Source organism: Mustela lutreola, chromosome 8 (assembly GCF_030435805.1).
Source record: "Mustela lutreola isolate mMusLut2 chromosome 8, mMusLut2.pri, whole genome shotgun sequence".
In the NCBI taxonomy this organism is placed as follows: Eukaryota; Metazoa; Chordata; class Mammalia; order Carnivora; family Mustelidae; genus Mustela; species Mustela lutreola.
In genome coordinates this window covers 27641335-27667361 of record NC_081297.1, presented here as the reverse complement: position 1 = coordinate 27667361, position 26027 = coordinate 27641335, and the positions used below count along the sequence as shown (strand labels likewise).

The following is a 26027-nucleotide window of genomic DNA, read 5'->3' as shown; positions in this document are numbered from 1 at the left end:
TACACACTCACACACACACAGAGCTGTATATGCTTCTAGATGTTTTTTTCCCATGTGTATAAAATTCCAGTAATATAAAGTGAGATAATACTGGACCTATACTTTGCAACTTCTCTGCCCCCATAAAATAATTAATACTTTCCTTTTTGAATATGCACTTACAGCATTATTTTTGATGACCACATAGTCTTTTACATGGCTGTGTGATAAAACTATTCCCATAATGCTTAATGGATAAACATTAATCGTGCTTCTAACTTTTAACATTGCAAACAATATTTTAGCCCATTAATATTCTAAGTTTTTACCTATTCCTTAATTTCTTTAAGATAAATTCCAGACCACTTGATCAAAGTGGTGTCATATTTTTTAAATTTCTTTTGCCATCTTGCTCTTCCGGAATGGCCTCCACCAAATTTGCAGGTTGCCTGACATAATGCATTCACCAGCTATGCTGTAGGATTGTGGTATTAAGACAGTTCTACAGTGCTTTGAGAAACTTTGATAGTTTGTAATAAATTAATACTTCTGTGCCTTTACCTCATCAGAGCATTGAATTTAAGTGACTTTCCTTTTGGGGGGTGACTCTTGTCATTCCAGTGCAGCTGCTGTTGCTCCTAAAAAGAAGATTCAAACCACTCTGACTGATCTGGTCGTTAAGGGGGCAGACTTGATCATTCAGGAAACCCAACAAAAACTTGGTAACTGTTTCTTGATACTGTATTTCTTTCTGCAGATTAAATATGTAGTCTTTAGCATTGAAATGAAAATGGTCACAGTTTTTCATGCCCTAAGTTATAAATATCCACTCATCACTATAGCTAGTGAGTGATGTGGCCTAAGCTGAAACAATCTGCCTTGCTTTGCAGCATCTTAAGGGAAAACATCATATTAATCATGGCCGAGTCTTTGAGTAGATGCTTTATAGATTTTCTTGATATATCTGCTCTAACTCTTAATGGCCAATATTAAAATTGGTAGTATCAGGTTCCTGGTGATACTCATCAGTTACCTTCTCATTAAAAAAGGTGTAAGTCAAAGAATGGCACCTCTGCCCTTTTCACTGGGAACTTTGTTCCTAACAGTGGTGAGGGCCTAGGACAGACCCTACCCATAGCAAACGTTCTGGATGTAGTGTAGGAAATGACTATACAGATACTGGTGTCCTAATCATCACTTGAAATAAGATTTATTTGTCACACCTTTGCAGTCCTACTAGTCTACTTGAGGCTAAGGATTCTTTTTTTCTTGGCATTATATCTACTACATTTACAAATGACTAAGTTGTGAATGTAGAGTTTTAAAAGTAATGTCACATAATCTCAAACTGCCAAAACTTTGAATCCTCTAAAGCTGATATTTGTATATTCCAGGAATACCCCAGAAGAGCTTGTCTTGCTCTGAGGAATTCAGGGAACTAATGGACTTGCCTACGTTTGGAGCCAGAAACTTAAAACAACATTTAGCCAAAACCAGGTTATCAGGTAGAGTCACCTGTCCCTGCTCTAGCCCCACGTCTGTGCTCTCCTGGCCCCTCAGAGCCACTCAATCTGTGGCTTGTGTTTCAGGGGTGATGGGGAGCTCGAAACCTGCTTTCCAGTCTGTCTCAGCATCAGCCCTCTTGAAGCAGCAGAAGCAGCACATGCTGGAGATGAGAAAGAAGAGGTCAGAAGAAATACAGAAACGGTAAGAATAACTAATATCCCATATTTAGATCTCCGGGATCCTCAGAATGTCTTAATGGGTTTCCATTTTTGAAAGTTCAAAAGTAATTTTAACTTAACCTAAGAAGATAGCCTTTTGAGTTCTATGTTTCTGACCATCGAACCTGAGACCAGGTGGGACAGGTTACAGTAATTAACACTCCAGGGAAAAAGAGAAAGAAGGAACCCTCGAAGAAGGTTTTGGAAAAGGGGAAAGCGCATGTTGACCTGTTTCCTTTCATTTCTTAGTTCTACCACAATTCATTTGTAACTTACAGGCTAAGCCAATAATTTGCAGTTGTTCAGGTAGATGGTAAAATGAGGCACTGAAAGTGGAGAGTCATTTTAGAAGCAGAAACAAGTGGGAAACAGTGCAGAAGGTAGATGAATCAAAGATTCTTGCACTCAAGTTACCAGAATAGTGATAAGAGTAACTATCTACAGACGTGTCACGTGTGTGAAGATGTGTACTGCACAAAGACAGTGTCTCACTCAGGCCTTAGCGTAATCTGTGAAGGGCTATTATCCTTGTTTTATGAGTCATGTAACTGAGCGCCAGAGAACTGGTTGGTGATGGAGTCCGGTTTGGACTCTGACCTGTTCTGCCCCCATTAAAACGGTTATCCCAAATCTGGGCCACTGAAAGATAGATGGTCAATAAACAGGAAAGTCAACTTTAAGTCACCAGGAAACTCTTTGGAAAAGTCCAGAACATAGATTTGGCCTCAGGCAGGTGAATTTGAGGTGCTGATGGAATATCTCTAGAGGTGTTCTTCATGTCACTACAGATGATGTAAACAGATAATACTTGGAGTTGTGGCCTTGTGTGAAATAGGGGTCACCTGCTCATTTGAAGGTATTACAGTTGGAAGTTTTTCAGAATTTTACTAGCCGAAAAAACATCTCTTTGGTCAGGGTCTCACAGGGAGGTTACAGGAGTGGGCATGTGGTAGTGAAAACAATCCTGGTCTGGGATTACCCCGTGCTAGACCTCAGCCAGTCACTTAAAAGCAATAGGGTCTTGGGCCTTAATTTCTTCATTTATTAAATGAGAGTTCTGGACTGCATAGTTTGTGGCAACTGTTGTTTTTTAATAGGCTTTAAGACTATTTACCAAATTAATCACCATGCAAATTATAGGTTCTTTCTGTGAAGGACTTTCATATGTATCCCAGTAAACTAAAATACAGAGAAATTCCATGAGTTCCTGAAGGTCCCAGCTAACCAGAGAGCTAGGAATACAGCCCACATCTCACCTTCAGGGCTGTGTTCTATAGAGAGGCACCCACTAGAAAGCCAGTTAGCAAAAATAGTGATCAGTTCTAAACTGGTGAAATTAGAACTTATCAATGAATAATCCATTAACCAGAGTTAGTAAAGCCAGCATGTTCTCAGTGTGTGCTAATCTGAATTCTTGACCAAGAAGCAGCAACTATTTTATTAATGACTACTTATCAGCTGGTGGCCTAGCCTACAGTGTTCTAGTCTGCATATCTGTGGCTGTGTATTTCTTTAAAGATTTCTCCAAAGCTCAAGTGGGGTCAAGAGCCCAGCTGTGCCACCCTCCTCTCAACGGGCCTCTTCTCAGTCTTTGCGAATGGGGGCTGCGTTGCCCAGCCTGGAAGGAATGCCAGCAACACAGATGCCCAAGCTTGGGCGAGGCATCTCAGAAGGAGATGATATTCTCTTTTTTGATGAGTCACCACCACCAAGACCAAAACTGAGTGCTTTAGCAGAAGCCAAAAAGGTAAGTGGCATCTATTTTCAACATTTGAATTTGCATCCTGTAGGACATAGCTGGAGTTGCAAACTTTTTGTATCTTTGATCAGGAAAGATAAACAGTAACAGCTATTTCTTGACAATGATAATTAGAGTCAAAGGAATTTCAAGTGATAATGGTATCAACATTGATTTAATCCAAGCATGTTATCTGTTCTCAACACTGTTCCTTGTGAGGCTGAGGGAGATGGCCTAAATGCTGGCTAAACCAAAGGAAACAAATTCTGGGACTTGTTAAGGCAAGATTGTAAAATGGTTGTTAAAGAATCCTTCTTTAAAAGAAACCTTACAAAATAATATCTTGGGGTATCTGGGTGGCTCAGTCGTTAAATGTCTATTTTTGGCTCAGGTCATGATCTCAGAGTCCTGGGATCCAGCCCTACTTTGGGCTCCCTGCTTGGCGGAAAGCCTGATTCTCTCTCACCCAGTCCCTCATTTGTGTTCCCTCTCTTGCTGTGTCTCCCTCTGTCAAATCTTTTAAAATAAATAAAAGAAGTCTTACACAGGAGCTAAATTACTCTGATTGACATGGAAGCTGGGAGTGCTCAGAACCCCCCTCTCCTCTTCCTCAGCCACTCTAAGCCCTAATTCGAGCCTGTCTTCTCTTTGTTCTAGTTAGCCGCTGCACCACGTGAAGGGCCAAGGCTTGTTATAAGCCAAAGCTGCACCTGCAGTAATGATAGTGATAACAAGAGCACATGTGATCTTGGGGTAATGAGTTTGAGCCCCATGTCAGGTATAGAGATTACTGAACAAATAAACTGTAAAACAGAACAATTGCACATGTACCCGTGATATAGACACACATGTTTAATTGTAAAACAAACTTCCACAGTGTTTATGTGATTCCTCTGTCGGTCCTGAAAGCCCACACAGTATAAGTGATGTTTAACTTAATATTTAAATAAACTGAAATTTTATTAGCTTATAGACCTGTCTCCATGCTTTACAATTTTAATAACTGGGTTAATAATGTTAGGCAAAAAAAAGGTATATTTTGCTGATTTGTATTTGAGAGCAGAATTCCCTGGATTAATAACTAGAAAAAGGACATAGGGTGACAGATATCTGTCTCGTAATTAAGATTTTTATCTTTTTTTCCTAGTTAGCTGCTATAACCAAATTAAGGGCAAAAGGCCAGATTCTTACAAAAACAGACCCAAACAGCATTAAAAAGAAGCAAAAGGAGCCCCAGGATGTCCTGGAAGTAAAGGAACGTGTAGAAAAGAATACCTTTTCTCCTCAAGGTACTGGGGATTTCAGAGTTAGTAGTGGGAAAGGCCACCATCTGTGAGGAGGTGTTCCAAACCATAATCACCATCCCTGATACTGGAAGTCATTGTTTTACTTAAAGTGGCCTCTCTGTACGATACCTAAGTAGAATCTCTGCAAACTGGAATGGACCGTTTTCTATAAGCACATTAAATTGAAATGAAATTATGCATAATCTAAAAACTTGAGAAAAAGATTACTCATGGATCTTTACACAGATATATTAGTGTAAAGATTTACTTTGAAAGCAGTGGAATTTCTTTGTTTGCAAATTATCATTTTTACTTTGAAAACGCTGAAGCTGGCAGTAATACTTTACCATCAATTTATTTAAAAAGATTTTTTTCGATGTTACCTATCATCATAGTCCACTCCTATCTTAAGGTGAAAGAGATTCTGATCCAGTGGTCAAATCTGCCATTCCCCATATTCTAGACCCTACTTCTCAGTTTACTCCTGAAGAGTTTTCCTCTGCTGGTACCTAGTGGGGTAAATGAAGTGTGAGGGGCCTGACTGGCAGATATGGAGAGAACTAGAGGAAACTGAGTTCATAAGACTGCCTGGCTTTCCAAAATTCCTCTGTGACGGCTACTGTGTTTCCTTTCTTCTCTAGCTGAAGATGAATTAGAGCCTGCCAGGAAAAAAAGGAGAGAACAACTTGCCTACATGGAATCTGAGGAATTTCAGAAAATTCTAAAAGCAAAATCGAAGCACACAGGGTTACTTAAAGAGGTAAGAGCTCAAAAGGTCAGAAATGATAGAGATACCTTCCAGACTTGAGGCACTTTGTTGTGAGACTAAGAATCTATTTCTTTGACCTCAACCAAGATGTATTATATGACTGAGTTAACTTTGAAGAACAGGAATATTTCTGATAGAATTTAGCTTTGCCTCTGTCCTTGAATTGAAGAATATCATTTATCATTATTTTAATGGACCTCAATGTTATAAAAAATGTTGCCTCATAATTATGGCTTTGCATTGATGTTTAAGCAGTTCACCACTATAGGTGTTCTTTTCTGTCCTGCTATACGGGGAGGGATTTTTTTTAACCCATTCATGTATTTTTATATTGTGATTTCAAATACTGTAAGTCAGTTACCAACCCATTGGGAGTAGTTGCTCCCAAAGCCATGTATTTCGGATTGCTCCCTTATTACCCTGAAATAAGATTCTTGGGTAATATAAATTAACCTAACTATAAATTTCAAGAATATCCTATGTGTTATGTAAAGAAGGAAGGAAAATACTTATATTAAAAGTATATAGTTGATTATGTTAATATGTAGGCATAACTATCCTAGAAGTAATAATGAAGATTATAAGAAGATTATAAATGTAAATGAGACAATAGAAATGAAGTCTCCTTAGGTGTGTTGTTTTTTATTTTTTATTTTTTTGGTGACTTAAATACCATGGGTCTGTTTCTTTGACAGTGTAATTTTTTTTTTTTTTTTAACTGCGAATAATCCAAGGAACTTTTGAAGACACCAAACTACAGTTGTCCTTCTATATACACAGGAGTTGCCTAGTTGTACTCTTGATATATTTATTCAATGTATATTTGAACCATGCACAAATATTGTAGGGTTGTATATAAAGCAGTAAGATTTAAGGGTTATAATTGGGTTTTTCATCCACATGGGTGGATGACTTCTAGAACAGTCAGAAGAATCCTTTCATATGGAGGGACTGTTCTGTGCATTGTGGGTGCAGCTTCCCCGTCTCTGCGAGTAGCAGAGGGTAACAGTCGTTTGGATGACCAAAATAAAGTGCTCCTGCCAATTTTCACAATGTCTCCATGGGGGCAGTACTGTCCCTATTTAGTGCTAGTGCACTGAGTGCTTTGCTCTTCTGATAAACTACTGACTAATGAGACAGTTATGTATCCCACCATTCTACCAGACCTGAAATGTGACCAGGAGAGAAGCTGGGGCCAACCTTGAGAGGCTGTAGAGCTGAGCTCCTGGCCTCTGTGGCCACCAGACACCTCGGGCCTTGTGCAGCTGTTCTTACTCCTGAGCTGTGACCACCTTCAGCTGTCAGTCTCTCGCTGCCCTCACACCTACTCCCTGTTGTTCCAAACAACCAAGGATTGCTCCTGCCAGGTGCTTGGTCTGGCAGATAGTATGGAATAGACTAGGCTGTCATGCGTGGGGAGGCACTGAATACCTTCCTTGGCTTGAGTCTGTAGTGGCGTAGGAGAAATAATTTCCTTCTGATGCACACTCTTGATGCGGTGATGCTGTTAATGATGTTAGTATTTTCAGTTTGTACTTGGTATTTTAAAAATCGCCAGATGATTTCATACTTGTTTTTGGAAAAATAAGAGCTTATGTCTCCTTGTGATCATCTTTTGGTTTGCAGTTTCTTGAGCTCTTATCAGGTGTCCTCATAACAGCTTGTCTCTTCGGTGGTTTTTATTATGATTATTGAATTGGTTCCTGAATACATTTTGGATTTGGTGCAAGGTCTTTTGTATGCCTTGTCGTTGCAGGCTGAGGCTGAGCTGCAGGAATGCTATTTTGAGCCATTGGTGAAAAAAGAACAAATGGAAGAAAAGATGAGAAGCATCAGAGAGGTGAAATGTCGAGTAGTGACATGCAAGACGGTGAGTGGAGATTCCTCTAACCCTGGGCCCTGTTTGGAGCTGTTGTGACCTCTAGTGACTCAGCGCAACACGGAGATATATGGGATATGGGGCCATGTCTTGTGTTTGCAGTCCTGCACAGGTCATTTATTTATGCTGGAAAGCAAGCTGCTCATGACAGCCAAGAACCTGGCTGCCTGCCCGCTTGACCTCCAAGCTCTGGTGGCAGAATGTTGGTGGTGAGATTCTCCTCTGATTTGACCACAGCTCCTAGTTCTGCGGGCGAGCCTTATCCTTTGGACCCAAGTTCTTCTGACCTATGCTTCTCAAGTTTCTAGCACACCCTCAATCCACAGCTCACAGTCCTGGGACATCAGTTGAATGATTTCCTTTGGCATCACCTGTTAGGACCAATTACTATTAACCCTTTGTACTCAGGGCTTAAACTGCTAAATTGAATCTCAAGGCAAAGGATAAATTGCATTATTTTCTGTTTGCAGAATTTTTACACTAAGTCTATTAGAAGATGATATACCCTCCATCCTTGAACACTGATAAAATAGGACCAAAAAATATTTCTTGCAGAACCGTATCCTTCCATTACCACTCATTTTATCCTGCCTGACTCATCTTCCTCATAAGCACATGTGAGAGAGAGGAGGAAGAGGCTTAGCTTACCAAGTACCATTTTCTCAGTCTTTATTCCTTTTCAAACCTCAACATTCTCCTTTACATCTAGGGGATGGCCCTGAACCAGCTGTCACTAAAAGGTAGGGATTCCTTGAGAAAATTCAGAATAAGTAAACGTTTTTCCTGAGATAACAGCTTGTACTCTGACAAAACAGCAAACCTAAGGACATAGCTGGTGTGTTTGTCTCCCATTGCTGCTCAGACAAATAATTAACCACCTTAATAGTTTAAACACAACTTTATTATCTTGCACTTCAATAGGCCAGAAGTCTCTGTCGGTCTCACGAGGCTATAATCCAGGTCTGGCAGGACTGTCTTCCTTCTGGAGGCTCTAGGGTAGAATCCATTTACTTCCCTTTCCCTGCTTCTCAATCCCACACATATTCTTTGGTTTGCAGCTCCTTCCTCCATCTTCAGAGCCAGCCATGGCAGGCCGAGCCCTCTTCTCACATCCTCTGGCCTCCTCCCTGTGCATCCCACTTCTGCTTTTAAGGGCCCTTATGATTCCATTGGGCCCACCAATCCAGGATCATTTCCCAATTTTAAGATCAACTAACAACTCTGGTCTCCCTTTGCCATGTAGCCTCACATCCTCATAGGTTCTAGGGAGCAGGGTGTGTAAGTTCTGGGGGTGTGGGAGGCTCTTTTGCCTACCACAGCTGGCATACCACTCTGCTCTACTTTCGGAGGCTGCCAGAACCAAAAGTTACTTACCTAGACTCTGATTACCAGAAACCACGGTGCTCTGTCCCAGCAGCTCTTTCAGTATTCATCCATCATTTCTTTCTTTCCTTCTTTCTTCCTTCCTCCCTCCCTATCTCTCTCCCTCTTTTTTTCTTTTCTTTCTATCATATGATTCCATTTATGCAAAATTCAAAACAGTCAAATGAATCTCTGCTGCTAGAAAGGAGGGTAGTGATTACCCTTGGGGTGCGGGGGGAGCAGTGCCTGGAAGGGGGTGCAGGGAGGGCTTCAGGAGTGCTAGGGGGTTTTGTTTCTTAGACTGAATGCTGCTTATTGTTTCCTATACTCTTCAGTCCTTTTGAGGATCAAAATTACAAGTGAATTATTAATATCTCTGCTTGGTTCTGCTGCTTATGAAATAGGAGTAGTAATAAGCTTACATCCTATTCTGAGGCTTTTTAAGAGGAAATAAAAGGGCTACTGAAGAGGCCCCAGTGTCCATGTCCTATCACCAAGCAATGGCAGTAAATTTGGGACAGACCTGATGAAGCTATCGAAAGGTTTCTGGGGCTTTTGTTTTGATGTTACAGAAAGTTATTGTGTACTTCATGCCTGATCAAAAATTGTGGCAAACATAAGAAAAAGTGGCATCAGTGTGTGAGACTGAAGAAATCGCTGCAGCTAGTAGATAAGATGGTTGCTCTGCTCACGGCTGCCTGAGCAGTGGCGAGAAAACAGAAGTCCTCATGGAACAGACCACCCTTTTAGCAGCTAGCGAGTTTCTCCTTCGAGGCTCTTGACAGATGTGCCCTCCCGTTGGTTTTATGCAGTGTGCCTATACCCACTTCAAGCCTTTGGAGACCTGCATCAGTGAGCAGCATGACTACCACTGGCATGACGGCCTAAAGAGGTTTTTCAAGTGTCCTTGTGGAAACAGAAGCATCTCCCTGGATAGGCTCCCCAAAAAGCACTGCAGGTAGGAGATCTCGCCTGGCATTCTTAAATCCTCTTTTCAGTTCACATTTATGCCATTCTGCTAGAACACTGGACAATCTGTTTTAAGGTCAGGCCTTATTTCCATGACTCTTAAAGCTTCAGGCCATCCCTAAAAGCTCATGGAGGGAAGGGATCCTGAACTCTTCAATGCTTTATCCCCAATACTTAGTATACTGCCTAGCCCATAGGGGGTCGTTACAAATGTTTGTTGAATGAAAGACAGAAATCATTTCTCTGAAGGTCCTGGAATTGCTGGGACAAGAACTAGGGAACCAGAACCAGGGTAGAATCTTAGAGCGATGAGCTAACTTCTGTGGCTGTTTTTGCCCTGGGAGGTTTGGTGGCCTCAGGGCCAGGCGGGGAGCTGAGAGTCTGGGTCTTGTCCTGGTGGAGGGCCACCTGTGGAACTGTTGATGGAGATTGGGGTTCTCCCACAGTGGTCAATACTCCCTTTAGGATATTTATTTCATTCAGGTTTTCTAGTTGTTCTCAGAGCACTAGTCTAGGGACTAAGTTGTATGCCACTCAGAAGTAGAATTAAGATCACATTACATGAATAAAACAATTTTGTGGGGACTAATGTCTTTTATATATGAAATCATCCCTTTTTAAGATCCTGGAGTATCTTTCCATTTATTCATCCTATCCTCTATGGCTTTTATAAATTTTTTAAATTATCTCCACAGAAATATTGAGTATTCTTAATTCTTAGATGTGTCATCACTTTTGTTGATACTGTGAATGGCAACTTACTTTCTAGTGTATTTTTTAGTTGCTTACTGTCGGTGTAGAGAAATATTATTAATTTTTTATATGGTGAACTTGCCTCTGACAAGCTTATCAGACTCTTAGGCCAGCAATTTGTTGATTTCTCTACATAATTATCATTTGCAAATAAAGACAGTTTTACCTGTTTTGTTCCCATCCTTACACCCTCTATTTTTTATCTTTCCTGATAGGGCTGGTCGGACCTCCAATACTATTTCCATTTCTTGATCTTTATCTTAAAGTGAATGTATCCTTCACAAATTTCTCCTCCAAGTATAACCTTTACCAACTTAAGGAAAATCCTTTTTATTTCCAGTTTACTATGATTGTGGGTAGGTAACTTCTCTTCATTGTATGATCTTATCCTTTAGCTTATCAATGTGTTAGTAAATTGAAGAACTTCTTTCTTTATTTTGAATATTAACCCCTTGTCTGATAGATGGCTGGCAAAATTTTTTCCTGTTCTGTAGGTTGTTTTTCACTTTGTTACTTGTTAATTTTGGTGTGCAGAAGCTTTTGAATTTAATGTAATCCCATCTATTGATTTTTGCTTTTTTTTGCCTGAGCTTTTGGCATTGTGTTCAAAAAATCATGGCTAAGACCAGTATCGATGAGCTTTTTCACTACATTTCCTTTGAGGAGTTTTATGGTTTCAGGTCTTACATGTAAGTGTTTCATCCATTTTAAGTTAATTTTTGTGAGGGATGTGAGATAATAGTCCAATTTCCTTGTTCTGTGTATATTTCTCCAGTTTTCCCAGCACTGTTTGTTGAAGAGACTATTCTTCCCCATTGGGTACTCTTTTTTTTGGACAGAGAGAGAGATCACAAGTAGACAGAGAAGCAGGCAGAAAGAGAGGGGGAAGCAGGCTCCCTGCTGAGAAGAGCCCAACACACAGCTCGATCCTAGGACCCTGAGATCATGACCTGAGCCAAAGGCAGAGGCCTTAACCCCCTGAGCCACCCAGGCACCCTGTATAATCCTTTTAATGTGTTCTTGAATTTGATTCACTAATGTTTTTTGTTTTTTGGGTTATTTTTTTAAAGATCTTATTTATTCACTTGACAGACAGAGATCACAAGTAAGCAGAGAGGCAGGCAGAGAGAGAGGAGGAAGCAGGCTCCCTGCGGAGCAGAGAGCCCAATGTGGGGCTCTATCCCAGGACCCTGGGATCATGACTTGAGCCGAAGGCAGAGGCTTTAACCCACTGAGCCACCCAGGCAACCCCGAGTCACTAATGTTTTGCTGGGAACTTTTGCATCTATATTCATCAAAGATAGGGACTCCTGGGTGGCTCAGTTGGTTAAGCAGCTGCCTTCGGCTCGGGTCATGATCCCAGCATCCTGGGATCGAGTCCCACATCGGGCTCCTTGCTCGGCAGGGAGCCTGCTTCTCCCTATGTCTCTGCCTGCCATTCTGTCGGCCTGTGCTCGCTCTCGATCCCTCTCTATCTCTGACAAATAAATAAAATCTTAAAAAATAAATAAATAAAAATATATTCATCAAAGATAGTTTGTCTACTTTTTATTTTTTTTAAGATTTTATTTATTTAATTGACAGAGATCACAAGTAGGCCAAGAGGCAGGCAGAGAGAGAAGACGGAGCAGGTTTCCTGCTGATCGGAGAGCCCGATGTGGGGCTCGATCCTAGGACCCTGGGATCATGACCTGAGCCGAAGACAGAGGCTTTAACCCACTGAGCCACCCAGGTGCCCCTCCTTCTCTGGTTTTGGAATCAGAGTGATGCTGGTTTATTCATTATTGGTCTGTTCAAATTTTTGGTTTCTTTTTGATTCTGTCTTAGGTTGTAGGTTTCTAGAAATTTATCCATTTCTTCTAGGTTATGTAATTTGTTGGCATATAATCTTTCATAGTCATCTCTGATGATTCTGTGTATTTCTGTAGTATCAGGTGTAATGTCTCCTCTTTGATTTCTAATTTTGAATCTTCTCTTTTTCTTAGTCTAGCTAAAGATTTATCAATTTTGTTTATCTTTTCAAAGAATCAGGTCTTAGGCTTGCTTTCTTTTCTGTTTTTCTGGTCTCTTTTTCTGATCTTTATTATTTCCTTCTTTCTGCCACTAAATATGGACTTCTTTTTTCTCTTTTTCTAGTTTCTTGAGTATAAAATTAGATTATTTGAGAGATTTCTAATTTATTAATAGATATTCCATCCCTTCACTTTAAACTTTGTATGTTGTTAGAGCTGAGACGTGCCCCTTTAGGCAGCATATGGTTGGGTCGTTTTCCATCCAGCCAGCCACTCTGCCTTGATTGATGGATTAAATCCATTTAAATTTAGGGTGATATTGATGGGTAAGGATATACTACTGCTTTTGTCTTCTAGTTGTTTGATCTCCCAAAGAAGATTTTTTTTTTTTTTTTTTTTTTTTTTTTTTTTTTTTAAGATTTATTACTCTTGAGTTCTTCAGCCATCAGACCTCAAAATGCACTAAGGTTGTTTTTCGGAGTTTTTTGGGGGGGTGTTTTTGTTTGTCTTGTTTTTTAAAGGATGGTAATTTCAAAAGCCAGGAAACTAGGACTGACCCCCTAGCCAGAGCCAGCCCATTAGTGTGGTTTGGACACGTTCTGGAGGTCTGGGACCACCGGACGACCCTTCCTTGGCAAAACAGGGCTCGGACATGAGCTTCTGGGCCAGGAGCCTGTGTGGTCTTGCTCTCCCCCTGGCCCCTCCGGGCCTCTCCAGCTGCTGCTTCCACCATCAGAAAGGGCAGCTGTGGCAGCCGGCAGGAAACTATAAGGCAGAGGTCAGATTTGCAGTTTCCAACATTATGTCCTCAGGTGGGCTGCAGAATCTTAGCACCAGAAGAGCCTCTGCCTCTGTTTGTTTCTGCCTACTTTTATAAGTTGGTGGTTTTCCATGGTGATTTGTTCAGTCTCCCCACCTTTTATATTTTGTGTCTCTTCTCTAGATCTTTGCCTGTGGTGACCATGAGGTTCACATAAAACATATTTTTGGTAAAATAATCTTTTCTCTGGTGTCAGCAATTTGTCTTCACCTATAAAGGATTCATCTTTTTTTCTTTTCCCCTTTTATATTTTATGACACAAATTATTTCCTTTGTACTGCGATGTCATCACCAAGTAGTAGCCATACTTTAATTCTCTTTTCCTTGAATCTTTATACTGTAATTAAGAGTTTAATATGCTATTCTAGTTAAGGGTTAACAGTTTTCTAATTCTGAATATCACCTTAATCGGAGTTTTGTGTATTTCTTTTTGTTTCAGCTCCAGGAGCTTTTAGCATTTCTTATTATAAGGCAGGTCTAGTAGTGGTGATGTCCTCAGCTTTTATCTGGGAAAGTCTTTATTTCTCCTTCCCATCTAAAGGATAACTTTGCAGAATAGAGTATTATTGGCTGGCAGTTTTTAATCTTTGAATATTTTTCATATGTCATTCTACTCTCCTGGTCTGTAGAGTTTCTGCTGAGAAATCTGATAGCTGGATACTTTGTAGGTTGCTATCTTTTTTTTTTTTCACCCTGGTTGCCTTTCAGATTTTTTCTTTATCATTGATTTTGACCGCTTTAAAGTAATTGTTTCTTGGAGAGGTCTTCTTGCATTAAGTTAAGAAGGCATTCTACTAGCTTCATATATTTGTGTATCCAGTTCCTTCACCAGGTTTGGAAAGTTCTCAGCTATTACTTCTTTAAATGAACTCCCCTTTCTTGTCCTCTCTTCCCCTTCTGGAATACTCATCATTCTTACATCAGCTTTTACACTGGGATCTGTTTCGATGTGGCATCTCAGAGGATTTTTCTTTTTTAACATCTTCATTCTCGGGCGCCTGGGTGGCTCAGTGGGTTAAAGCCTCTGCCTTTGGCTCAGGTCATGATCTCAGGGTTCTGCGATCAAGTCCTACATTGGGCTCTCTGGTCAGCAGGCAGCCTGTTTCCTTCTCTCTGAGACTCTCTCTGCCTGCCTCTCTACTTATGATCTATCAAATACAAAATAAAATCTTTAACATCTTCATTCTCTCACCTCTTCCACCTAAATCATTTTTAGTTTCCTGACTTCTAATTCACTAATTCTCTCTTCCATCTGATTTGCTGTTATTTCCAATATATTCTTTTGCAGTCTTCATCTTATTTAATGAGTTGTTCTGCTCCAGAATTTGTTTGGCTCTTTTTTAGAATTTCTTCTGTGAAGTTCTGTTCATTAATCCTGAGGCCATTGAGTTGCCTTTCTAAGTTTTCTTGTAGTAGCTCACTGAATTTCTTCATAAAAGCTGTTTTAAATTTTTCATTGGTTAGATCGCACTATTCTTTAGTCTCATTTGCTGGAAAATTGTCAGGTTGTTTTTGTTTTTATTTTTTATTTATTTTTTTTTATTTTTTAAAGATTTTATTTATTTATTTGACAGAGAGAAATCACAAGTAGATGGAGAGGCAGGCAGAGAGAGAGAGGGAAGCAGGCTCCCTGCTGAGCAGAGAGCCCGATGCGGGACTCGATCCCAGGACCCTGAGATCATGACCCGAGCCGAAGGCAGCGGCTTAACCCACTGAGCCACCCAGGCGCCCCTGTTTTTATTTTTAATACTGTACAACAATGGTTTTTCATGGTGCCTGTTGAAGAGTGTCTCTGTGATTGCATTTGTAATACTGAACACCTATCTTGGGCTAAGTTTTGTTCACTCTGATTCTGACAATTCAACCTGTATTTAGGAGCATTTTCTTATTTTCTTATTTTCCAGAAGGTGGCACTATAGCACATGTTTTTGGTTTCTCTAGGCTGTGAGCACTTAAAAAAAAAAAGAGGGGGGGGCAGTGGCCAACTCAGGGGAGTTGTGTACTTAGCATTTGGGTATTTGGGTGAGCCCAGAAGTCCATTGGCCAAATACCTGGACAGGAAGGAGGAGACACTTTCCTGGGGTCCCTCCAGGGGACCCTGTAGCTGTAGAAACTGCAGAGTGGGTGGCTGACCCCCACTCAGCACCTTCACCCTCCACCTCCTGCCAAAAGGGTGTTGCTGACTTGCCATTTCCATGACCACTCTCCTCCTTTGCTACCCTCTCTGCTCCCATCCACCCTTGGTGACCTGGATGCTGTGCATAGGTGCTTTTTTTTTTTTTTTGCAGGGGTCAGGGATTATAGATGTCTACTTCCTTGTAAACCAAAGGGGGAGAGAGGAAAGGAACGGCTCACCTTATGATAGTGACATTACTTCCAGAAGTTTCCTTTCATTCTTTGGGTAAACCCTACTTGATTTATTTATTTATTTATTTATTTAAGATTTTTTATTTATTTATTTGACAGACAGAGATCACAAGTAGGCAGAGAGGCAGGCAGAGACAGAGGGGGAAGCAGGCTCCCTGCTGAGCAGAGAGCCCAATGCGGGGCTCCATCCCAGGAACCTGAGATCATAACCTGAGCCGAAGGCAGAGGCTTAACCCACTGAGCCAACCAGGTGCCCCCTTGATTTTTTTTTTAAATCTGACATCCCCTTTATCCATTCTATCTCCCCACCAGCCTCCCCTCTGACAGCCACCAGTTCTCTGTATTTAAGAGTCTGGGTTTTTTTTGTTGTTGTTCTTGTTTGTCTCTTTTATTCTTTGTTCATTTGTTTTGTTTCTTAAGTTCCATATATGGTATTTGCCTTTCTCCAACTGATGTATTTCACTTACTGTTACACCCTCAAGATCCATCCATGTTGTTGCAAATGGCACGGTCTTATTCCCTTTTTTATGGCTGAGTAATATTCTGTTGTGTGTGTGTATGAGTGGGTAGGTATGTGCTTCCATAATTTGGTTATTGTAAATAATGGTGCAGTAAACAGGGGTGCATATATCTTTTCAAATTAGTGATTTCATTTTATTTGAGTAATCCCAGTAGCAGGATTACTAGGCCATAAGATAGTTCTAATTTTTATTTTTTGAGTAAACTCCATACTGTTATTTTAGTTTACTTTATTGTAGGAATACGATATACAATACATATACAAAGTTGGGTTAATTGACTATTATCAGTAAAGCTTTGGTCAGCAATAGGCTATTAGTAATTAAGTTGTGGGGGAGTCAGAAGTTACGTGAGGATTTTTAACAGCGTGGGGGCGTTACCCCTATCACCATCTTGTTCAAGGGTCCACTATATATTTGTAAGTGAATTAGACCTATTTTGTTCTTTTGTTTTTATATAGGCCTTACCTGGTTTTAGAACAAAGATTATATGAGACTCATAAAATGAACTGAGCAGCTTCTGGAAATAATTTATATTAAATAGCGATTATTTCTTAAGGTTTTAATAAATCTCAACTGTGAAGTTATTTAGGCTTAGGCCCAGACCCAGGTTTTAGGGCCCAAGGTGGCTTGATAACCATTTCAGTTCATGGTCCCTTCTGCCAATTTCAGCTTTTTTTTTTCTCCTTTTAATCATTTCATTTAGGTTTTTAAATGTATTGATGTATGGTTGTTCCTAATAAACTTTCATTGTTTTTATCCTGTTTCTTGTTATTTTTTATTAATAGACATTTACTGTATTTTGTGCTATTATTTTTCTTCTCTTTTAAGATCAACCTTGACAGAAGTCTCTTTATTCTTTTTCTTTTCAGAAAACCATCTTTTAACTCTCTTAATATTTATTGGTTTTCTTTCTGTTTACTGATTTCTGTCCTTAATCTTTCTGCCCTTGTTTTTTGGGGTTTGTTCTGTATCCTTTTGCCAACATCAGTTAATTGCTTACACTCAGGTTACTCAGTTTTTTTCTTGTTCCTTCATCAATGTGTTTAAAGCTACATGTTTCCCTCTAAGTACTTATGCTTTAGTGTCACCCACAACGTTTGGCCTATAGTTAAAAGTATTTCTTGGGGTGTCTGGCTGGCTCAGTTGGAGGAACATGCAACCTTGGGGTTGTAAATTCGGGCCCCACATTAGGTGTAGAGATTACTTAAATAAATAATTTTTTTTTTTTTTTTAATAAATGAAAGATGGGATTGGGAGGGAGACAAACCATAAGTGACTCTTAATCTCACAAAAGAAACTGAGGGTTGCTGGGGGGAGGGGGGTTGGGAGAAGGGGGGTGGGGTTATGGACATTGGGGAGGGTATGTGTTTTGGTGAGTGCTGTGAAGTGTGTAAACCTGGCAATTCACAGACCTGTGAATAAAAATATATGTTTATAAAAATATATTTATAAAAAAAATAAAAAAATTAAAAAATATATGTTTATAAAAATATATGTCCATAAAAAATTAATTAATTAATTAATTAAAAGGATTTCTTAATGCCTTTGATGATTTCCTGTTTGACCCAAGGGTTAGTAATGTTGTTTAAATTTCAAATATATGGGATTGATTTTTATTCTTTTTTAAAATAATTTCTGACTTTATTGGCTTATTCTTAAAGGACAGAATTTATATGAGTCTTTGGAATTTGAGGCACTTTCAAGATCACCTTCAGTCTACCCAAGAATGTCTCACCAGGATAGTCTCACCACCTATTTGCTTGTTTGTTTGTTTTTGGGGTTTTCTTTACTTCACTCCAAGTGTCTCCAGACTTGATTGGGGTTGGGGAGGGGACCCAGACCCCATGCTAGTTTATTATCTTGTCGGGGGTTGGTTTGTGAAATTGCTATGATCTTGATTATAATTGTTGGAAGTATCTATCTGTATATTGATACTTGATTTCTCCAAAATATTTTATGAGCTTATGTAAAACATTTACTTAAGAGCTTATGTAAACATTTGAGTAGCACTTTCAAGATCACCTTCAGTCTACCCAAGAATGTCTCACCAGGATAGTCTCACCACCTATTTGCTTGTTTGTTTGTTTTTTGGGTTTTCTTTACTTCACTCCAAGTGTCTCCAGACTTGATTGGGGTTGGGGAGGGGACCCAGACCCCATGCTAGTTTATTATCTTGTCGGGGGTTGGTTTGTGAAATTGCTATGATCTTGATTATAATTGTTGAAAGTATCTATCTGTATATTGATACTTGATTTCTCCAAAATATTTTATGAGCTTATGTAAAACATTTACTTAAGAGCTTATGTAAACATTTGAGTATCAGAAAAATTCCGTTAATAAGCAGGAAGTACAACTCACAAATTGAAGAGCAAGATGCTTTTCCATCCTCCAGGTGGCGCTGTGACTTTTGTAACAACTGCTTTTCTAGACTTTTTTTCTTGTCAATTCATGACCTGGAGCAGAACGGGACAAACTTTTTCTGTCAAAACCCAGATAGTAAACATATTTTGCTTCGTGAACCAGGCGGTCTGTTTCATAACTACTCAGCTTTGGTGTTGTAGCTCAAAAGCAGTCATAGGTAATACAGAAACGAGTAGACATGCTATGTTTCAATGAAACGTTCTTTACAAAAGCAGGTAGCAGGCTGGATTTGGCTCATGGGTAGTAATTTGTTGACCCCTGACTAGAATTGCTCTTATATGTAATTTCATCATTGATCTACCAATAGTCTAGAAAATTTCTCTCAGTTGATAATGAGCTAGTCTCTAGACAAGGTAGGTGGTGCAGAGGCTTAGGACCAAGGCCACTAGTATGCAGACGGACTCTCAGGGCTGGAGTAGCCTAGACTTTTAGGAAGAAGGTTGAAGCAGGTAGGGCAATCCCCTGTGCCCTAGAGCCTCTCAAATCCAAGAGTGCCGGCAGCCATATTTCAGTGAGTTAACAATTTCTTTTGTTTGTTTCAGCAGAGTGAATATCATGGAAAATAGACTTTCTCTGTAGTAGCCACATCTCTGCTCAGGGTCAGACTCACATAACATGTTAAAAACCAAGAATAAGAGTCTCTAGGCCCTTTGAACAATAAGAAGTAAACATCTTTAGGTTTGAAAAGAGGAGAAGGATTAGGCAGATCAGGAGGAAGAATAATTCTTTCTTATCACAAGCTTTTAGTTCCAGAAGAGGGGAAGGGAGAAGTCTTTGACTGTATGGCATCAGAGGGCTAACTTCCTCTTCTGAGTCTTTTCCCAATGCCCAGCAGGGGAAACCAAGCTTGTGTGCATCACCTGCTGTGTGCATACCTTGTATACTATCACTGAGTGTTCCATCTCTGAAGTATCTAGCTTTTGACAGATTTGAAGACCATTTCTCAAATCACTGGAATGTGTATTTTCAGTAGCATTAGAGCACAGCCTGTAATATGAGTGTTACCTTGATCATCTTCTGTTTGAATGGGGAATATTCTTCCTGCAAGTGCAGTGAACCCGGTTGACTATGCATCCCAGCTCACTACTGAGTAAATCCCCTTTTCTGTTTCAGTAACTGTGGCCTTTTCAAATGGGAACGAGACGGAATGCTAAAGGTAGGTCGTTTGCAAGGTGACCAGTTTTAGTAATCCATGCAAAAAATGTTGAACCATTTCTCACTAAACTATTTTCATTTTTCTAGGAAAAAACAGGACCAAAGATAGGAGGAGAAACCCTGTTACCACGAGGAGAAGAACATGCCAAATTTCTGAATAGCCTTAAATAGCCCTGACTTCAAACAGGTACTTATGGCCTACATGGCTTCTTATGGCTCTGGAAAAGGAAGAGTGTTCACTTTGTTTGCTCCTGATTGACATAGTCCAAACAAATACTTGTTAAGCTTACACGTTTTGCCTACTTATTTTCTGTTGTGTTGGTTTGATATCAAATTTAACATTGACCTTTAGGTGGTAAATCAGAATACCATCACCTTCCATGTTCTTGCTATTGATGGCTGCATTCATGTAGATTTTTTGTTCAGAAACTGGAAGGTAAACTGAGAGCTGTGTTTCTATGTATTTTGGGTATAGAGTGTGCAGTGTTGCTTCTTAATCAGAGTAAAACTCTGGTATTTATATGGGCACACAGAAGCAAAAGAATGCCTCTTCTGGGGTTCAGTTTTCTTACCTAGAAAATGAGGAAGCGTGGAGTAAATGATCTTGAAGTGTATCTTTCAGCACTCAAATTCTTCAGATAATATGACTTTTCCCATATAAATAATTATACTCATCAACCTTGACATAATCTTGATATTTTGACATCAAGCTAGGTTCCTTCTTTCATTTCTATTTTTACCTCTTGTTTTTCAAATTAATTCACTGACTCACATAACATTTAATTCATATCTATATGGTTCTCTGCCCTTACAATATTATGGAGCTCTTTAATAGAAACACTAAAATCTCATCATTTTAAAGTATGACTTTGTCTAAATATGACTTAAAGAAATTTCAAAACCTGTAACTAAAATGAATGCAGAATTTAAGCTGTGAACAATGATTGAAAAACAGAAACATCTCAGAACTCAGGGAGTTTGAGATTTGCAGATATAATTTATCATACACATGAAGAGTTAGAGGTCAAACCATGTGCAAATTAGCACCCCAAAAATGCTGTTTAGGAGATTCCTCTGCCAGGCAACCTGATTTTCCAAATTGAATGGTGATATCATCCTAAGATTGAGTAAATTGGTAGGATTATTGTTACATTGGGATTTAAACTCTAGCTAGAAATAAATCAGGTTTCTGCCAAGATGGTATTATGGTAGCACACAATGCTTATAGGAGCTGGTTGTGGGAGATACTTGATTTAGATTTATAGGGGACAGAAAAAAAACATGTACATGCCTTAAATTTCATCAAACTCTGTCTACTCAATATGAGTAGAAGGTGCTGTGTCTGACACTTGTGTTATTCCTAAGGTTATATTACAAAAGCTATATTTTTAAGAGGATTTCCCTTCCCAAGAGGTGTTTGTTTTAACTTTTAACTAATGAAGAAAAGAACAAAATGTTTATTAATTCTTAATAAGGACCAAAGGCACTCAAAATGGCAATATTTTTAATGGCTCATTTAGAATAGATTTGTTTATCCCATAAGCTTAAAATAGAGCTATGAAGGTGCCTCCTTAGCGCAGTAGGTAGCGCGTCAGTCTCAAAATAGAGCTATGTATTTGAAGAAGGTCACAGCTGAGAGGCTGCCAAGGACCTGAACTCCAGGCTGCTCCTTGAGCAATCCCCTTCTCATGAAAGAAACGTATTCCTTTTTGAACCAAGAGTACCATCAGAGTCCCTGTTCACTTGTGTGTCATATATAAGAATTGTAAGGTACTGTAATAATTTAAAAATCATTGAATTACTTCTCAGTTACTCTAGATCTTGGGAGCTTTCATTGGAGGTCTTAATGTGCTTTTGTAGATCAGTGATGAGAAGGGGTGGGTGGGCCAGACAGGGACGTACTTGCTTGCATTGAAATTATGATTTGTCAGTGAGATCAGTCTTTTAATCCTATTATCTTTATCAGAGTATTAAATTCTTTTATTTAAATCCAAAATATGTATTTAGTTTTTCCTTACCTGTCATTGGCAATGTAGGGCTTATTGTGTAATCATGTTGTCATAGGCCATCCAAACAGAGTAAGTACGCAGTGACCTAAATTAGCAAACAGAAACTTTGTACTGCATGGGGAAGAAGTTGATTTAGATGTTCTAATTGATTGTCACAGCAGATTATGTTTGTGCTGTGCTTTTTTTCTTTCTTTCTTTTTTTTTTTTTTGGAGAGCACACAATCGGGGGCAAGTTTGCAGAGGGAGGGGGGAGAATCTAAAGCAGACTCTCCACTGAGCTCAGAGCCTGATACAGGGCTTGATCTCATGACCCTGAGGCTGTGACCTGAGCCCAAGTCAGGAGTCAGGAGCTTAAACCACTCTAACCATCCAATTGCCCCTGCCTTTTTTTATTCAGAGGAAACAGGTGGCTTATCTTTTTTTAATCACCTTTCTCTTGAGTTTTGTTTAAATATATTTTCTCTTCCAAACAACAGAAGGAAGATTGAAGTAATTTAGATAACAGTGATATAGAATAGCAAATAAGGAGCTTTTGAGTGATCAGTGTGGAATGCTCCTCAGAGGCAACTTAGAAAGTTTAAAAATTTTAAAGTTTTCAACGTCTAAAAAACATTACAAATTGATCGATCCATAGCCAGGTGGACAGGAAGAGATTTCATGAACTGGGTCGTGTAAAAATTGATGACATATGGAAAGTTTGATTGTTTATTGTGGATTAAATGTGTCTGAGAACATGGATTTTTAAGTCCAGAGTGTAAATCTGTTTGCCTAAGTATGCATTCATAGCAGCCCATTAGAGCTCTACTTGACAAGTAAAATAGACATCTATGATCCCATGAGTAGAGATTTGGAAACAATACAGCTCTCAAGGATGGATGGCTCAAAAAATGAAATTCCATATTCACCAATATTGAAGAAAGAAACAGTGATATAGCTAAGGAAAATAATAGGCTCAAATTGGAAGAAAAATTGGTTAACTTAATAGCAGTTTGTGGAAAAGCTGTGAAATTTTTAAGAATTAAAAGAAGCCAAAAGACACCTGGGTGCTTAGGGTGGCTCTAAGGTGGCTCTAAGATTGCTTAGTTGGTTGAGACACCAACTCTTGATTTCAGCCTAGGTCATGATCTCAGGGTCCTGGGATTGAGCGCTACATCAGGCTCCATGCTCTGCTGGGTATCTGTTTGAGGCTATGCTTCTTTCTCTTCCTCTCCCCCTCAACCCTTCCCTGCTCAAATAAATAAATATATCTTTAAAATAAAAAGCTAAGAGTATAACCACAGTGTCAAACCATGTAGATCAAAATGGGAACATGGCCTGCTGTGTCCTGCACAGGTCAGACCACATTGACTTACTTTTTTTTTTTTTTTTTAAGATTTTATTTATTTATTTGACAGAGAGATCACAAGCAGGCAGAGAGGCAGGCAGAAAGAGAGAAGGGGGCAGGCTTCCCATGGAGCAGAGAACCTTATGCGGGGCTTGATCCCAGGATCCCGAGACCATGACCTAAGCCAAAGGCAGAGGCTTAACCCACTGAGCTACCCAGGTGCCCCTTGACTTACCTTCTGTAGAAAAGCCAGATGACAGTAATCAAGATGGTAAAAATTCAAAACCATTTCAGAAAAGGACAGAGCTAATAATATATGTATAGTTTATTTTTTTTATTCACAGTAATTATATTTTGTAAAGCCATCACTAATGGAATTAGCAGATACTGAGTCACTGTACCTAGCAGGGAATATAAGTTTAGGTTTCTAAGAGCCTCTTATCAGATTTTGGTCAACAACCCATACATAACCTTGTTTTACATGTGTTTCTGTTTAGACACCATATTTAATATATATTGTTGATATATTAACATGGAATTCAAAGCAAACAGCACTATACATCATGACTGAACGAAGCTTATCTAGCACACATATCTTCTCTAGATGGCACACACAGCCTTCTTATATTAAAGAACCCTAGACAGCACTTCGAGCATTATGCTTGGGGCCATTTGGAATAGCAAGATCATCCACAAAAAGCACAAAGTCTGAAAAACATGAACAAAAAGGACATTTGCTTACAATATGAGGGCTGAAACAAACAAGAATGTCACTTTGTTTGACCCTGTCTGGGAATGTGTGCATTGGGCAACTCATATTTTTCATTGCTCTTCACATCCATAAATGACCAAAAAGACACCCCAGTTCGAATTTACGTTTTTCTCATGACTATTGATACTGGCATCTTTTCATGTGTTGTTGGCATTCCTGTATCTTTTTTGGCAGAATACCTGTTTACTGATTGATTGAGTTGAGTAGGAATTCTTCCATGTATTTTTTTTTTAATTCTTTTTTTTTTTTATTTCTTTTCAGCATAACAGTATTCTTTGTTTTTGCACCACCCCCAGTGCTCCAAGAAACAAATCAGATTAACACAGAGGAAGGGAAGGAAAAATAAAATAAGTTGAAAATTGAGAGGGAGGCAAACCATAAGAGACACTGAACTCTAGGAAACAAATTGAGGGCTGCTGAAGGGGCTGTGGGTGGGGGGATGGGGTAACTGGGTGATGGGCATTAAGGAGGGCATTTGATGTAATGAACACTGGGTATTGTATGCAACTGATAAATCACTGAATTCTTACCCTGAAACTAATAAAAATAAATAAATTTTTTAAAAAAGTGTTCTTCCCATATTCTGGATACAAGTGTTTTGCGGATATATGTGTGATGAATATTTACTCCCAGTGTGAAACTTGCCTTTTCATTTTCTCTTAACAGTGTCTCAGAGTAGGTTTCTACTTTCTTGTAGTCCATTTTATCAGACGGTCCACTTTTAGTTCATGCAGTTTGTCTTTCAAACTTCTTTACCTGCCTTGGCAGTCACAAAGATGTTCTTGTAGGATATTTTATTATAGTTCTAGCTTTCACTCTTCCATCTATGGTCCATTTCAAGTTAATTGTTGTATAAGCCATGAAGTATAATGGTTGAGGTTCATTCTTTTCCGAATGGACACTTATTTACATCACTCAGTGAAAAGATGAGCACTTCCCCCATTAGATTATTTTCCCTTCTTCATCAGAAATCAGTTGATCCTGTATTTTGGGGTCTACTTCTGAACTCAGTTTTGTTACAGTAATGATATATGCATACAGTGTGTGTCAATCCTTATGTCAGTACCATGCTATCTTAATGATTATAACTGTAACAAGTGTTGGTATCAAGTAGTGTTAGTCCTTCACCTTTGTTATTTTTTAAAATTTGTTTTGGCAATTCTAGGGCCTTTGCATTTCAGTGTAAATTTTAGAAGTGGCATGCTGATTTCTACTTGGGGGGGTGGAAATCCCTACTGGAATTTTTATTAAGATTGTGTTTTAGGAACATCTGGGTGACTCATTAAGCATGTGACTCTTGGTTTCACCTCAGGTCAAGATCTCAGGGTATGAGATTGAGCACTCATCAGGCGCCACCCTCAGCATGGAGTCTGCTTGAGATTCTCTCCACATGTGCACACACTCTTTTTCTCAATCTCAAATACATAAGTAAAATATTTAATAAAAAAAAAAGATTGTGTTTAATATACAGATCAATTTGCAGAGATTGACATCTTAAGACTTTCTATCTGTGAATATAATACATCTCTCCCTTTATTTAAGTCTTTAATTTTTCTCAGCAGCATTTAGTAGTATTTGTGCCTGTCTCAGCATATGAAAAGCCAGTGTTGTGGTTGTTCTCGCCTTTGTGATTCCTTTTATGATTGCAAGATGCCCTTCAACAATAACCATCAGTAAACTTTGAAAAAATAAAGGTTTATAAATTATAACCCCTGGAAATCACATAGCATACCAAAGAGCAAGATCTCATGTAGAAGGGTTCACATGAGCCTCAGGCTCTGCTTTCACTGGGGTCGGGGTTGGGATTAGTATTTCATGGGCTCACGCTTTACGGGTAAGTTTAAAACATATGAGTGGGGTTTTAAAGTCCCTGAAGAGGAAAAACAAGTGGCCAGTTATAAAAATCAACTGAAATCTCAAAAAACTGTCAGGAGAAGGCGGAGGTGGCCTGGCTCTTCAATTTAGTGGTCTAGCTGGCCATGTGTATGTCCAAGATAGCCATCTTTCAAGTATATAGACTGTATTTATATTATGTCCTGTTTATTTCTAAACATCTTAACAGTTTTGATGGTATTGTAAAGGGTACTTTTTGCACTGCAATTCTCAGTTATTACTTGCTAGTATATAGAAATACAATGCATTTTTGTCAGTTGACCTTGTATCCTGG

The 26027-nt window shown here is 39.2% G+C and overlaps 1 protein-coding gene across 6 annotated transcripts in view; it reads left to right on the top strand.

Annotated features, from left to right (window-relative positions):
• The window catches only part of MCM10 (minichromosome maintenance 10 replication initiation factor), a 40737-nt gene extending 16283 nt beyond the window's left edge, over positions 1 to 24454 (top strand). For 5 of the 6 annotated variants that reach the window (XM_059184130.1, XM_059184128.1, XM_059184127.1 and 2 more), the window contains 10 exons: positions 601 to 701; positions 1374 to 1484; positions 1569 to 1686; positions 3222 to 3450; positions 4589 to 4730; positions 5369 to 5487; positions 7253 to 7366; positions 9550 to 9695; positions 19714 to 19756; positions 19843 to 21309. In XM_059184130.1, coding sequence (XP_059040113.1) covers positions 601 to 701; positions 1374 to 1484; positions 1569 to 1686; positions 3222 to 3450; positions 4589 to 4730; positions 5369 to 5487; positions 7253 to 7366; positions 9550 to 9695; positions 19714 to 19756; positions 19843 to 19926 — 1207 coding nt within the window. In that variant the 3' untranslated portion in view covers positions 19927 to 21309. Of the gene's footprint in view, positions 1 to 600; positions 702 to 1373; positions 1485 to 1568; positions 1687 to 3221; positions 3451 to 4588; positions 4731 to 5368; positions 5488 to 7252; positions 7367 to 9549; positions 9696 to 19713; positions 19757 to 19842; positions 21310 to 24121 lie in introns of those variants that run through there. The other variant, XM_059184126.1, reaches the window with a different exon arrangement.
• The last annotated feature ends 1573 nt before the right edge of the window (positions 24455 to 26027 follow it).